This window comes from Terrapene carolina, unplaced genomic scaffold, assembly GCF_002925995.2.
Source record: "Terrapene carolina triunguis isolate 2854851 unplaced genomic scaffold, T_m_triunguis-2.0 Scaffold231, whole genome shotgun sequence".
Taxonomy (NCBI): Eukaryota; Metazoa; Chordata; order Testudines; family Emydidae; genus Terrapene; species Terrapene triunguis.
The window spans coordinates 20,446,440-20,462,717 of NW_020664582.1; the positions used below are offsets into that span (position 1 = coordinate 20,446,440).

The window sequence follows — 16,278 nt, forward strand, 5'->3', positions numbered from 1 at the left end:
AAAAAAAAAAAAAAAAAAAGTGACTCTGGAAAACACTCTTTACAATGAAAAATTTAAGCAGCTCAAGCTATTTAGCTTATCAAAGAATATTAGGAAGCAACATGATCCCCATCTAAGTACCTAGAAATGGAGAGGACATACCACATATTAGGAGGCTCTTAATTCTAGCAAAAAAGGTCGTAACAAGACCCCATAGCTAGAAGTCAGAGTTAGAAAAATGCAACTTTTTAACAATGAGTTTAAATAATAACACTGCCACAAGGAAAATGGTAAATTCTCCATCATTTAGAGTCTGTAAAGCAGGAATCCTCTAGTTCAACCACAAGTTATTGAGCTTGATAGAGTTTACTTACATGCCAGGGAAGAATAATTCCCTTCACTAATAGGTATTATTAGGTCAAGTTCTATGGCCCATGTGATACAGGAAGTCAGATTAGATTAACATATAGTCCCTCTCTGGCTTTAAAAAAAAAATTAATCTTTTAAGTGTTTACTACACTTTCATACCTCACAGAGGTTGTAATGAGGATAAATTGATGTGTGAGGTACTCTGATATTATCGCAAGGAACAAGAACACATTATAACAGCAAGGGAAACATTTGTTTGGAGAGGTAAAACCATTATCTTCTGGGGCTGTTCCTGCAGGAGCCAGTTCCAGTAGCACATTGCCCTCATCTTCTGGTGGAACAATACTCAGGGAGGGAATAATGTGGGGGATCGGGTGTCAAACTACCAAGGTAAGCTTGCTGCCAAAGGAGATAGTAAAGTTCCAGCATGAGGCTACTTAGAGAATGACTCTCTCACCTTCCCCCACCACTTCCAATCCAGTGCTACTAGGGAAAGAGTAGTTCTCTAGCTTTCTCCTCTCACACCCTAATCAGCAGCACTGTCCCACAACTCCTTCAGCTGGCTCATTTGGTCAAGACATATAAAGGGCTGAATTTTTTTCTTAACTAGTTATGGTGTCTCAACTTGGCCTCTGTCCTGTTCTGTCCTGCTCAGGAGGTCAGAGCAGCAATCCAAATCTTTCCCTTTGATCAGGAAGTGGAGGCATGGGCTGAAGACAAAAAAATGATCTAGAATTTAACAATTTATATTTTTTGTTGGAGGGATGAGAGATTATGTGGGCGAGATGTTCTAGTAATCTAAGCACAGGTCAGAGCCAGAGACCCTTCAACTCATCTCTCAGGTTGAGACAAATTCCCTTTCTGACAATGGACAAATCACTTCTGAGTCAGTTTCCCCATCTGTAAAATGGGGATAATTACTCACAGGAGCAATGTTGGAAGATTTGGGGGGGTGGGGTAGGGGGAACACTTCCTAAGTCTGGAAACCTATTTTGGGGTAAACTACTTACCATTCTACTTCATTTTCAGAGTGTAGTCAGAAGGCATAACCACTCTTAAAGCAGCCCATTCTCGGTCTCTTTAGATTTCATATCATTCTCTTATTACAGAAGGGCCAACTCTGCTGTAGTTAAGATTAACAATATCTTTTTGTTTAAAGAATTACAGGTTTTAAAATCCATGATTGCTTGGACTACCTTGAAATTTGGTGTGCCTCATGGGAGCATGGGATAGGGTTACTGATCCAAATTCAGGGTCATATGAGCAAGAGGTTCCTGCGTACCCAAGGGAGAGAGGCAAAAAAGGAAGGCCTAAAGAAAAACAAACAAATAAAAACCCAAACCAGCTTTTCCTCAAGGTTGACAGATTCTACCAATTTTTTTTTGCCCAGAGTTGGGGATCAAGCCAGGGCCCTGCTCCTGGCACAATGGTCTCAATCACTCCACCCTTACTCCAGCTAGAGCATAGCACTCACTACCCCTTTGAGAGAACAAAATTTAAAATATTATTCAAGAAAAGAGTTCAGCTCTCTAAATAGGTACAACCCTAATTTTCCTACAGCCTCATGCATCCAATGGACTATATTGTATATGGACAGAGTAATCAAGAGGCTTTCTAGTCTGCCAATTTTATCTGCAGCTGGATGGCTCAAAGGAACAAACAGCAGCCAGTGAACCTGCCCTACAACCAACCAATCTCAGTTCAAATCTGACCTAGAGTAGAAACCTGAGAAAGGTCTGTAGGTATGTTGTTAATATCTGCCGGCGGGGGGGTTATTTTAAGGAAATGTAGTTTGAATACAGTAGATAATTCAGAAGATGCTAAAACTATTAAATGACCAAAAAAAAACATTAAAAAAACCCTAACAGCTTTGCCAATGCAGAGTTAAGTCTGTCCAGCAATAGCTCATGTCCTTCCAGAATGTAGAACTCAGCAAAACCCAAACTTGTGAAAACTAGGAAATACAGTTAAGAGTTAACGTAAACCCCATACAACCATAATTCTGTCCCCCTGGACCCGGAAAGAACCAATGGGAATTATCTGCACAAACTCCAGCTGCATTCACTGTGTTAGATGTAGCAGTATTGAATGGTGGAAGAATAAGCTGGAGTGGCTTGAAAGAGCTGGTGACCCTCTGAATATGTGGGAGAGAACTTCTCTCCCTGACCCCAGTGTGTGTGATCGAAGGAAAGAGGTGCATGTGTACATTGAGAGATCCAGTATCCTTCATTTCAACACTGTATTGCGTAGGTTGTGTCAGCAGTGGGGCACAGAAGTCTTCTTGCTTTGCCATGGGGATTTGTCAGCAGTTCAGTGGGAGATGAGTATGGTGTGTGGGTTTAATGAAAGGTTAGTGTGTGTATAAGGATGAAGGGGTTGAAAGAACTGTAAGATTTAGTAGACATGGTGTTCTTTCTGTATATGAATATAGGGAGCTCCTATTCAGCACAGGACAAAGGTGTATGGGCATGTACCTTAACTGTTTATTTATTTGTTTTCACAAGTTTGAGTTTTGCTGAACTTGATGTTCTGAAAGGGCACACGGTACTGCCAAACAACCATAAATCTGTGTTAATGAAGTTTACCATTTAAATATCTTTAAAAAAAGGGGTGGGGGAGAGAGAAATGACAGTGGTCATTTAGACACTTAATTTTCATGTAGGTGTGCAGTTCTCTGAGACATTCCTGTGGACAAGTAATGAGAGCACCTAGCTCTTACAAAGCGTTTTTTATCAGTAAATCTCAAAGAGATTGCAGAGATGAGGAAACTGAAGCACCGAGCGGGGTGAAGTGACTTGTCCAAAATCACCCAACAAGCCAGTGGCAAAGCCGGGAATACAGCTCAGGTTTCTGAGTCCCAGACCACTATTATTTTCACTAGGTCACACAAATGCTATGTGATTAATAAGAGCCCCCCCACACCTGTGCAATTTTTTGTAGTAGAATGGGGATAATGGTCATGCTTTCAAATGTCTGTAGTGAGTAGTTGCTAATGAAACCGGTGAGAAAAACCTCAGACATTATCCATGTCCCAAGAACTTGACATTTTTATTATGTGGTGGTTATAGTAACTTTAAGCATATGAGAAAAAAAATGGTGTCTCTCTCTGCCCCCCACCCACTATTCCCCCACAACATGTAGCCCCCTGCCACTGTTTCCAGTTCACCCTCCCCTTTCCATCCTATTAAGCTATCAGTGTTTTAGAAGCTTGGTGTACACAAAAAAAGTTGGTAAAATCTGTGTACTTAAAGACAATCTGTTTTTTTTCAGGGGGAAGGCCTTTGTTTAAGGAACACTTTACACAAATGACCCCAAATTTGGATCACTAATTCTACCCTACATCCCATAAAGCACAGCAGATGTGAAGATAGGTCAGCTCACATGCAGATTTTGGAACATTTAGAAACGCTGTTCTTTAAAAAACTCACTCTTACCACTCTGTTATAATATTTATGAAATTAATCATCAGTGACTGCTTTACTATATACATATCTCCACCACAGGATAATCCTGAAGGCATAGGAGGCTCAGAGACATCTGACATAGCCCATTCATCTCAATGTGATCGTCTCAGTTGAATGAGACCTGGGCTACATCAAAAAGCTAAGTCAACCTACTATGTTGCTCAAGGGTATGAAAAATCCACTTCCCTGAGCAACATAGTTAAGTGGACCTAACCCCCAGTGTAGATATCCCTAGGTCAATGGAAGATTTCTTCCATCGACCTAGCTGCTGCCTCTCGGACAGGTGGATTACATATACTATCAGGAGAATCCCTTGCACTGGTGTAGGTAGCATCTACACTGAAGTGCAGCTGTGTCACTGTAGTGTTTCAAATGTAGACAAGCCTTGAGAAAACACCCCATGAGATATGTGAACTGCTCCATTAATCTCAGTGGGTGTTTTCATTCCCCCTATTTAGTGCTGGAGTGTGAGAGATATGCATCAAGCATGTCCATTCTCGCCTCAGTGTCAGCAGTGTGTTTTTGGCCCATGCTCCCAGTATGCCAGTTCTTAGCTCCCCACTCAGAAGGAGAGGGCTTCCCCAGATCCTGGATCACTTGGGGAGCAGGGAGATGGGTTCAGACACCCCCAGAAGGACAGGGACTGCCCTGACTCCAGGTTAAATGAGGGGGCAGGTAGAGGATCAGGCCCCCCCAGAGGGGCAGCAGGCCCCCATATCCTGGCACGCGTGCGCGCACACACACACACACAAAGAGGTAGGGTGAGGAGCTCAACCTCCCTCTCCCCCCAAGTCCTGGCACACACACAGACACAGTGAGAAGGTGGGGCTGACAGGAGTCCCTGACTCTATTCTCCCCGCAATCTCCCTGCTACTCATCCCCATATGCTCCCTTCTCTGTGTCTCTCTCCCTCACCTGAGGCCCCCGAACCCCACTCATCTCCCCTACCAAAATCCCTGTCCCCTTTATGTAGTGCTAAACCCCTTTCACCTCTATTCCTCCCAGTTCTCCACTCTCTAAAATGCCCCTCCCCTGCCAGTAAGCATTTGCATATATAATTTAAAAAATATATACATACTTTGATTACAGCCACCAAAAATACCCCACCCCCTCCAACCTAGAGACAGATTTTAGCAATATGCCCTCTGAGCTTTTCCAGACTTTTGCCTGCAGCAAGACTCCAACAGACAGTGGCTGGCTGGGTCTGGGTCAAAGGACTACTGCTTATTCTCAAGCCATCCAGCAGGCGTGAAACTTTCAAGGCTAAAAACCTTGTTTGCCCACACATGCTCAGTGGAATCTGTTTGATGCAATGCCACACACTTCAAATGCTGATATGCCTCACTGAAGAACTACTCTTTGGCTAATAACGTAATTTGATTTCTCCCAAAAGGCTAGTGGGTGGCATGTACTCTGTTGGGGTAACTTCCAAGCATTTGAGACCCTGGTATAATAATCTCAGCTCCGATTTAAGCTCTATCTATGCACAAAACTCATTGCCAAAACATGTCAGCTTTAAGAAGAGCTGTTTTTTCCCCGGGGGCTGAATCTCAGGAACCACTTGTTCAAATGGCCCCAAATTTGGTTCACTGACTAAGCTCCATGCCCCCATGAGACAGATAAAATTTCAAAGCAATCTGAGTAAGTGTTCTGTATTTTAGAGCACTTAGAAGAGTCTAGTTTTAAAGAGACTGCTTGGTCTTCATCTTAACTATAGTGGAGTTGGTGCTCTACTATAATTTTTGAAAAGAAAATAAATACACATGCAAATATGTGCTGCAAGGGAGATTAGGGGGCTGAAGAGTGTTGAGAATAAGGAGCAGGGATTTGAGATTGCAGTGAGGAGAGGGAGATAAACAGGCATGGGTGGTAGGCCTGGGAAAGGGGTTGGGGACTCAAATCAGGGGAGTGGAAAAGGTGACATAGAGATGGGTGGCAGTGTGAATGGGAAGAATTAGGGTACAGGGCATGTGGCAGCCCCACATTCTCCCCCCTCACGTGCGGTCTGCAGGATCCTTGCCCTTTGGGGGAGGGGGGGCGCAAGCCCCTCTCCCTGCCTCTTGTGCTAGGTTTGGTAATTTTACGGGTCCACAAATAATTGGTCAATTGACTGGTCAAATACTGGTCAATATTTAAAGCACTAATTTATTAGAACAGTTAAAAAAAAGGGTGTAAGTCTTCATGGTCTCCAATAGGCTTTACCTTAGAAAGATATTTATTCCTAATTACAACCAAAAAGTTACTTAAGTGAGTTATTTTAACTCCAAAAAATACAACACACAATAAAATTAAGTTCTAAATAATGAAAGAATGCACCATGATGCAATCGAAACAGTCGGCCTCCGCTTACATCAGGGCATTCTTGCTGGACTATTTGATGGGGGGAGGGATAGCTCAGTGGTTTGAGCATTGGCCTGCTAAACCCAGGGTTGTGAGTTCAATCCTTGAGGGGGGCAACTTAGGGATCTGAGGCAAAATCAGTACTTGGTCCTGCTAGTGAAGGCAGGGGGCTGGACTTGATAACCTTTCAAGGTCCCTTCCAGTTCTAGGAGATAGGATATCTCCATTAATTTAAATTTATTTAAAATTTAATAGCTTTCAACAGATATTAATTGATCAGCTTGCCAGGTCAGTTTTTCCTTCTGTCAGGAACTGGGGACTGTCCCGCTATGGGGTCTGAGCTCTTCTCCCAGCCCACATGGGCAAGCCAGGATCTGGGGGGACCACAATGCCATCTAATACTATACTTTCACTTATCCTTCATGAAATCCACAGGCTACACATTTCCCACTAATTGCTGACCACCCCCGTGACTGGGCTAGCCCTGTGCCTCACTGCTGACACAACCTACACAATGCAGCACTGAAATGAGGCCTACTGATTCTCTCTTGCACCTCTTTCCTTTGATCACACATACAAAGGTGGAGGGATGCCCCCCCCAAAGAAGTACCCCCCCATATTGCCTCATATCACAATCACAGCTCTGCCAAGCTGCTCCAAATAATCCCTCCACTACTCACTACAACTGTAACTACTACAGTAAATGCAGCAGGAGTGCATGCAGATAATTCCCAGCGGCTCTTGCCAGCTGCAAGGAAGGAAAGTTAAGGTTGCGCAGGCATGTACCTTATCTCTGTATTTCCTGAAGTTCAGAATATTTCTACTAGCATCTCTCTCCTCTGTCCCATTGCTTCCGTCCCTTCATCTACATTGATAAGCATTTTTTGAGCCGGAAAGGAAAGTCCTTTTGGGACCCCAATTTTTCAGTTTCACTTCCTGTCCCATTCCAAAAATGCCAGCACATTCTAGTGACCTTGCCTCAGGCAAAGAAGGCGGTTTTCAGTTCCCTTCATGTTCCAACAGCCACCATGCTATCATCCAGAAGGAATCATTGAGAGTGATGAAAGACACTTCCCTCCTGCAGGATTTGTAACCCTCGCCTGCCTAGAATCTGAGTGTTCCACAAGAATATGCATTGCAATCAAATCATATACAGTAAACCCTTATATAACACAGTAGTTACGTCCCTAGAAAACCGTGTGTTATATAAAAATGCGTTATATAAATTAAAGAATAAATGGGAAAAATAGGCTTACGTTCCCAGACATGACAAAGTTGATTTTTTTTTCATTTATTACCTTAAAAACTATGAATTGGTGACTTGCTGAAGACAATGATCTAGGTGATGGCTGGGGAACGTTGTTACTGTGGTGAGGATGCAGCAGTAGTGGTATTTTCTGGTTCCTGCTCAGTTGATGATTGGGATGCTGAAGTTGATGTGTCTGTTGACTGGTGTGTAGAGGGCATGATGTAGTCAGTGATGAGACTCTGCTTTGCCTGACTCAGCAATGACTTGGTACAGCTCATGATAGGGCCATTTGCATATTAGGCTCCTGTTCGTATTTGGATCTTTCTTCATCAAATTACTTATGACTTTTTCTATGATTTGTAAATTTTCCCTTAAATATCCTGCTGTGAGTTTTTGTTCCTTTTGCTCGTCTTCACTTTCGTTGTCGGTGGCCTCATGCATCTCCACTAACTCCTCCTCAGTCAGCTCCGCCTGGTGTCAGTTTATCAATTCATTATCAAAATCATTATCTCCCTAACCTCCTTGTGTACTGTGGGGAAGCCAGTGAAATTATTCACCACTAATGGCCACAATTTGTTCCAACAGGCGTTGATGGTAGGAACAGTGACTTCATCCCAGGACTCCTAGATCCCTTCAATTACGTGTGCCATGTTATATGAACGCAGAAGTCTGGTATGCCCATTTCTGAGTTTTCCTCCAACGCCTCTAGCATCTTCTTGACAGTCCACCTTGTATAACATTTAAATGTCTTGATTACGCCTTGATCTAAGGACTGCAACAATGAGGCGGTGTTAGGTGGAAGGAAAACAACCTTGACATTTTCGTTTGCACCCTGTAGAGCTTCGGCAGAGTGACTTGGGACACTGACCAATAACAAAATCTTGAAAGATGGTTTTGTGACTTTATTTAAAGTTCTACCAGAGGCACAAAGCATAAATTAAACCATTCTGTAAACAGTTTAGATCTTACCCAGGCTTTTTTGTTAGACCTCCAGTAAACTAGCAAGAGAGACTTCTGCTTGCCTTTTGAGGCACAGGGTTCTCAGCACGGTAAACAAGCATTGGTTTCAGGGTAGATAAAAATCAATGATTTTTTTATTTAAATCAGATTTTTTGATACAATGCTTTTTGAGGAAAAAACCTATCTAAAGATAGTTTTATTAAGATACATTATAGCTCAAAGATATTTCATCATGGAATAGGGATAATAAATTCTAATTCTATAGTATGAGACAATATATTCATGTAATGTTTAAGAAAAGTTTTGTAAATGAGTTCCAATAGTTCATGGATTAGGGACCCAATTTTATGGGGCTCCAGGAGCTTCTGTATAGATTATTTAGGTTAATCTTTCTATCTACCCAATGGGACTCAGTGCTCAGTCTAGAAGATACCATCAGAGATGGTTAGTTTTGCAGTTCTCAAACTGTGGATTTGCATCTCCAGAGATAACATGCTTGTTAATAGCAAAAATGTTGTTAAATAAATAAATAAATAGAGGTGAGAAATAACAGACCTCAACCCTATTGTCCCTCTGCAAATTTGTGTACATAGCGTCAATCCCTTACCTCACTCTAAAAGTGCAAAGTTTCAAAAAGTTCAAGGAATAGAAGATTGTTGGGGGCAGAATAGATCTGGATAAGAAGAAGAAGTCTGGAGATAAACGTGAGAAGGGAGGGACAGGCAGTAGAAACAAAAGTGAAACTGAGCAGCGTATTCCAGAAGTCTTGAGATCTTTCTGAGCGTAGTCTTCACTGATTTGAGATCTACCATACCATTCTCTCACTAGAAGGGAAAACCTATAATGGCAGCAGGCAGTAAAAGAGACCCAGTTTGGGAATAAGTACCATTCAAGAAATATGTTTGCTGATGATGTTTTAAAGTAAGTCAAACCAGCGAACTGGCGGAAGTCACTTAAGCACTTGGATTCAGAGACTGTTGAAGTGATAATCTCACTTTTAACAGAAGTAGCTTCTTCTACCGGTGTAGAAAGAATATTTTCTTCCTTTGGACTAATTCATTCCAAATTGAGAAATTGTTTGGGACCTGAAAAAGCAGGAAAGCTTGTTTTTCTTTTCCAGATTATGAACAAACAGGAAAATGAAGGTGAAGACGACTGAGTTAGTTGCAGAAGCCAGTATTTTAAGTTTCTCATGTTGACCTGGCTGACGGTCAATTTAACTTTTTTTTATTATTATTTCATTTACCTATTTTAGTTAAAAACCATTTTAACAAAAACAAACCTGATTTTAAAAAACTTGAATGTTTAACTACATTCAAAAATTCATATGCTTGTTTTGTTAAAATATTATATGTTTGCTGTTGAAGAAAAAAACCCAGAATACGTAACGTTGTTTTAGTTAAATAAAACAATTAAAATGTCTGTCTGGTGATGTTCTCCTCCTAATATAGCATGGCAAGAAAATCCTCCAAATAATGATTAACCTGTTGAATTGGAGATATTTATGAAGTCATTGGGAGGTGACCTATCTGCTTCAATTACCTTTGGTAAATGAAATAACGAAACAATCATTCATTTTCTAATATAGCTGTAAAACTAATCTGAAAAGTTTTCAAAATAAATCACTAAAAATGTATAGTGTGTATCTTTTAAAAATGAAACCTACATCTATCTCTGAGTTGTGAAGAATATGTATTAAGGTTATAACAACCAACAAGAATGCACTTTTATGTAGAAATCCATGATTAAATCGAGTCTTCCTGACTAGTGATTTAAATCCAATCCACCCTGATTGCTTTACACTTATAATCCCCTGACGCATTGGCACAGAGCAGCTTTAAATCCTGGTGCTGAATGCTCCTGCTGGGTGATGTAGGATGGCATTAGTTTCCAGAACAAACTTGTTTCATTAGCATTAAAAGCCTTCTGGGGCTTATAATAATTGTCCTCAATAATTTTTGCTAACTCAGCAGGGAAGAGTTCTGCTGCTTGGTGGTCAGCCGATGCAGATTCCCCTGTAAACGTCACATTATGGATGCTAAAGGGCTTCCTAAAATTATCAAGCCAGCCACTACTAAATGACATTCCTTTGAATGGTTCACCTTCCTTCTCACACATGGCTGCATACAATTTCCGTGCCTTCTCATGAATGACTGTCCCACAGAGTGGTGCCCGTTTCTGAGTCAGATCTTCAATCCATGTGTTCAACAAAGTCTCTGTTTTATTTAGCTGAACATCTGCCTGTGTCATCCTCTTGATGATAAGACTAGCATTACCTGCAGCCATAACATGTGCTCTAATGCCATCTTCACCTTTCCTAATGGTGCGAATCGTAGATTCATTCACATCATACTCGTGACCAACCGCATTGACTCGGGCACCAGCACAGAGCTTGTCCAGTATCTCTATTTACTTAGCTAAACTCATCGTTTCCCGTTTCTTCTCATTCTCTTCTCCTCACTTTCTTTAGGACTGCTACTCCTCTTAGGTGGCATGACGAATTTGGTACAACGCAGTGTCAACAACACAAAGGCCGCCGGTACAGCTGGACTAAGGATGGAGTGGAGTCGATGGTTTTCTCGCCCGACCTGAGTGGACAGGTTCATGGGAGCGCACGCTATATAAAAATAGCGCGCGCAACATAAAAATGGGTCACTAAATGAAAACCGTGTTATGTCAAAAACGTGCTGAATAATCGCGCATTATATAAGGGTTTACTGTAGGTATATTTTGCTTCCTTCTACTCTCCCATGTGCTTCTTCTCTATTACTTTCTACAGCACTTCCCTATGGGTGCCAGGAGCTCGAGCAAAGCAAACTCATGCAATCTTACGTACAAAACAAGGATACATTCAATTAAATTAAGGGACAGTAAGTTTACAACAAATGAAAAGAAACAGGAATGCTTCAGAAGGGCATACAGATAATCATTGGATAATTATATGACCACTAGTAAATACTTATAGCTTTGCAAGCTAGAACTGTAAGAGTATATCAAATCTTTAGGGCATAGTATCTCTTCTTCCCCATTAACAGAACTGCACAAATGAACATGCCTGGTATAGAGCTTATTCAATTGTCTTTGAAATGTGACAAATGCAACCTAGGAACATAGGAAAAAAGTATTTCCTGGGGATCCTTTTCAATTTCATAGAACGTGTCCCTTGTTCTCATATTATAGGCCGGAACAAGTAATGAGTTCTTTACTAGTTTTTGCAATACCATTCGCTCTATCTCAACATATGACCCTTCTGATCCCAGTGACTCCAACAATTCAGGTTTTTGTTCTCCAGGCCTGTTTTAGATAGGTCTTAAGTTGAGGCAAACAATAATGTGGTATAAGAGATTTGGATCTATTGATATAAAATATTCTCTCCACTTTTGAAAGACATCCAAGCATGTAATGTTTGCTAAAAAAATCTCTACTATTTAAGTTGGAAGTACAGCTATTGCAACATCAGAACCATTACAGCTAAAAAGAAAAGGATCAGAAATATTGGTAGCATAAACCTATTTTCTAACTCAGAAGAGATTAGTACTCCTGAACAGAGTTCTAATTACAAGAGGAGAATATGCTGGGGCAGGAGGGAGGAAAGACTTAGGATATGTCTACATGACAATCAGAGGTGTAACTGCAGTACATGTAGACACAGATCAGAGCTAGCTCACATATGACTAAATGTGCTGCGGTCATACCTCTGACTACGACGTAGACATAAGTCTCTGACCTCCAAGACCCCAATCTTGCAAATTCCTACAAATGCATGTAGTCTCATCGAGTCAAAAGAAATTGCTCACATGTGTAATACGTCATAAGCTGCAGACAGTGTTGTGCATGGATATCTCTATGTAAAGGTTACTTGATTACTGAAATTATGGTCTGGATTTTCAAAAACATCTAAGTGGTTTGGGAGCACATGTTGGCATCAATGTGCCTAAATCACTTGGACATACTGGAATATCCCACCCTATATACTTTGCATCCTATCATACTCTGCCTCTTTAGAGACGGAGAGAGAATCTTTGTGAAATGGTTTTGTCTGATTCCCAAACTGATGAGTAACACCAGAATGTACCATTATGATAATCTATTCTGTCCTACATAACATCAGCCATAACATTTCACTCATTAATTCCTGAAACAAATCCAAAACTTGTATTCAAATTAGGGCACATCTTTTAGAAAGACATCTTCCAATCTTGACTGAACACTATCAAGTGATGGAGAATCCACCACATCCTTTGTTAAATTGTTCCCAAAGTTAACTACCCCCCCCTCAAAAAATTGCACATTATTTCCAGTTGAATTTGACTAACTTTCAGCCGCTACCGCTTGTTATGCCTTTGGACGTGTCTATATAGGGAAACATTCGGTTAGATCTAAGCCAGGGATGGGTAAACTACGGCCCGTGGGCTGGATCCAGCCCGTTAGGGCTTTGGATCCGGCCCGCAGGATTGCCACCCCCGTGGCACCGCGGGCCCCACGCTACTTCCGGAAGCGGCCAGCACCACGTCCCTGCGGCCCCTGGGGGGCGGGGGGACAGAGGGCTCCGTGCGCTGCCCTCGCCTGCAGGCACCGCCCCCCGCAGCTCCCTTTGGCCAGGAACGGGGAACCGCGGCCAATGGGAGCTTCGGGGGAGGTACCCACAGGTAAGGGCAGCGCGCGGATCCCTCTGCCCCCCACCTCCCCAAGGGCTGCACGGACGTGGTGCCAGCCGCTTCTGGCACCGGTGCGGGGCCAAGGCAGGCAGGGAACCTGTCCTGGCCCCGGTGCATGCCGCTGCCACCCCGGAGCCGCTCCAGGTAAGCGGTGCTGGGCCAGAGCCCACACCCTGAACCCCTCCTGAACCCCAACTCCCTGCCATGAGCCCCATGCCACCCCTCCTGTACCCCAACCCCCTGCCACACCCCAACCCCTTGCCAAGCCCCCACAACACCCCACATCCTTCCTGCACCCCAACCCCCTGCTCTGAGCCCCCTGCTGCACCCCAACCCCCTGCCCTGAGCCCTCTCCCGCACTCCTCCCTGCACCCCTGCCCTGAGCCCCCTCCCGCACTCCGCACCCCAACCCCCTTCCCTGAACTCCCTTGTACACCCCGTACCCCTCCTCTGCCCCAACCCCTTGCCCTGAGCCCCTTCCTGCACACCGCACCCCCTCCCACACTCCTGCCCTACATTCGTGGTCCTGCATGCAATTTCCCCACCCAGATGTGGCCCTTGGGCCAAAAAGTTTGCCCACCCCTGATCTATGCTGATGTAACTCCCCCATGTGGACACTCTGCTCTGGAAAAAAGGACTTTATTCCAGAATAATTACCCCGCTTCCAAAGGTACTTAAATACCAGGTTCAATTCACCTTTTAACCTTCTCTTCCTTAAAATTAAGTAAGAGACTTCTTAAGTCTCTTGCTGGATTTCAGGTTTTCCAGACTTCAAAATATCCCAATTTTTGAACGGTTTCTAATTTTTCAATATCCTTTTTGGAGTGTGGCCACCAGAACTGGATGCATTCTAATAATGGCTTCAGTGATGCTCCATACAAAAGTAATATCGTATTGCTCAATATTTCCATTTATACATCCAAGGATCACATTATCCCTCTTAGCAACTGCGCAGCATTGGGAAGTCATGCTCATCATGACTCCTAAATTCAGAAGCACTGCTTTTGGATACAGTCCTCCATCCTGTAAGTATGACCAATGTCCTTTGATTCTAGATGTTTGCCATTGCTTGACTGCATTAAAATACAGTTTGACATTTATATTTTCATATCTCAGATTTTAATCCATTCTAGAATTCATAACGTCTACTTATTCTCCAAGTATGAAAGGATAAAATAAGGGTATTTGTGCTTAGAATCCACTTTTAACATCTCACTTAAGAGAAATTACTCATTTATTTAAACAGTGGGAGCACTTAAGTTACTAAATTAACATATTTCATTTTCAGACTCATCAGTCATTTGAGGTTTGAAATTAAATAATGGAAATCTTAGGTTCTCCCTCGTTCAAGAGAGGAATTTAAAATGTCATTTTTCAAATCCTCCAAGTCTCTAATATGCCAATTGTCTTCAACTGTTTCATGCAAATTCAAAATGTAAAACAACAATAAAATTTCAACTTCCTCTGAATAGGTGGTGGCAGTTTACTCTTCCATACCTGGCTTATACATAATGATGGGAAATCTGAGCTGTAATGACTTCAGGATGGAAGTCTAGACGCCCCCATCTTGGTCAGTGTCCATATATGCACTATTTTAGTCCTCCAAATAACGTCCAACACGATTTTAACGCTAGGAATACTGCAGGTCATGTGGCGGGGGATGGGAGTCCTGGAGCCGCTCCCCAATAACGAAGGACCCCAAAAATAGCGGTTCCCAGTGCGGAACCAAAAGACAAACACGAACGGCACAGCCGGGCCTCAGGAGACTGAACGCCAGTCTGGAGGGGGCGGGGGCACGGGCAATGTGGCTCTTTGGCTGGTGCCCGCGGGCTGCCCGCTGTTTCGAGAGAAACTGAGGCCGCGCTTTCCCCAGCGCAAAACAAAGTCGGATATAGGGCCAGGCTGCAGCAACATCCCCCGGGTCAGACAATCAAAGCAGCCCCTCTCCCTAGCCCGGCCCGGCTCCGCGCACTCACCTGGGGCCCCTTGGCCCTCGCCGCCAGGTCTTCGGCCTCCCGCCGTCCCCAGGCTGTTTACGATGTAGTGCGAGACCCGGGAACTCTCGGACACCGACAGCACGAAGTCCCCGGGGATGGTGCCCGAGTCCCTCACCAGGAAGGTCCCGTGGCGCTGCCCCTGCAGTAGCGACACCGCCTCGGCCCTGCTCAGCCTCCCCCAATACCAGCTCGCCCGGTCCTCGGAGTCAAACTGCCCGGCCATAGGGGCCGCTACCCCGTGGGCCGCACTAACTCCCCCTGCGGGCCACAACCACCCAAGGCCCCCACTCCGATCCCAGCCCCGCCACCCAAAATGGCGGCCCCTGTGCTGACCTCACCTACCAGACGTGACGACACTAACTGAGCCACTGCTAGGAAAAAGTCGACAATCCGGGGACGTCATATTCCTGCGCAGACTGCACGGCCATTGGCGGTCATAAGGGGTCAGTCAACCCTTGTCGCGGGCGCAAAAAGGACGCTTTCTGTATTTGCAAATGTCCCGTGGAGACATTTCTACCATAAGCAGAAGTTACAGGTTACCCTGAAATGCGCGCGCGCACTGAGCAGCCATTGACCAAAGGTCATGGAATAGGCAGAATAGCGCTCCCGAGGAACCGCCCTAAGGGGACGGTCGGGGATAGGGAGAATACTGCGCTGCACAACCGCCATTACAAGAAGGTCAGAGATAATCGGTGGCAGTTGGCGGAAGGTCCTGAGACGTGGGTAGAGATGTGCCCCAGTGCGGGCTAAACCGCCATTGAACAAGGAGAGGGCCTCCCTCAGCTCCTTGACACATATAATTGGGCTGGCGGCACTGCCATTTGGAGAGGGTCAGTAACATGAAGTGGCTTGTACGGGTTGATTGGCCATTGGCCGCAAGGAAAGTGCTGCGCCTGCGCCCCTCCCCCAAGCCGAGGGTGGGCCGGTGTCGGGTTCTGCAGCCTCCAGGCAGGGGCCCAAAGTCTCTCCCAGATTCCCGTCCTCCCCGGTAACTACCGGGTGTGTGGCACGGCTGGTTCACCAGTGTTGCAGGAGCAGGGCCTAGCCCTTGGGCTGGTCTGTGAAGGACAAGGCCAGATTTTTTTCAGCGTCCTTTGGAATCATGGAACAGTCTGTGCAGCGTTAACAAGCTTTCAAGTAACTGTTAAATTAGCATTGGTTTCAGAGTAGCAGCCGTGTTAGTCTGTATCCGCAAAAAGAACAGGAGTACTTGTGGCACCTTAGAGACTAACAAATTTATCTGAGCATAAGCTTTCGTGGGC

At 44.1% G+C, this 16,278-nt stretch overlaps 1 protein-coding gene across 2 annotated transcripts in view; it reads right to left on the bottom strand.

The window, feature by feature from the left end:
- The window catches only part of CRK (CRK proto-oncogene, adaptor protein), a 50,788-nt gene extending 35,462 nt beyond the window's left edge, over nucleotides 1-15,326 (bottom strand). For both annotated transcript variants that reach the window (XM_024194397.3, XM_024194398.3), the window contains exon 1: nucleotides 14,996-15,326. In XM_024194397.3, the coding sequence (XP_024050165.1) occupies nucleotides 14,996-15,239 (244 nt within the window). In that variant the 5' untranslated portion in view covers nucleotides 15,240-15,326. The remainder of the gene's footprint in view (nucleotides 1-14,995) is intronic.
- Between the last annotated feature and the right edge of the window lie 952 nt (nucleotides 15,327-16,278).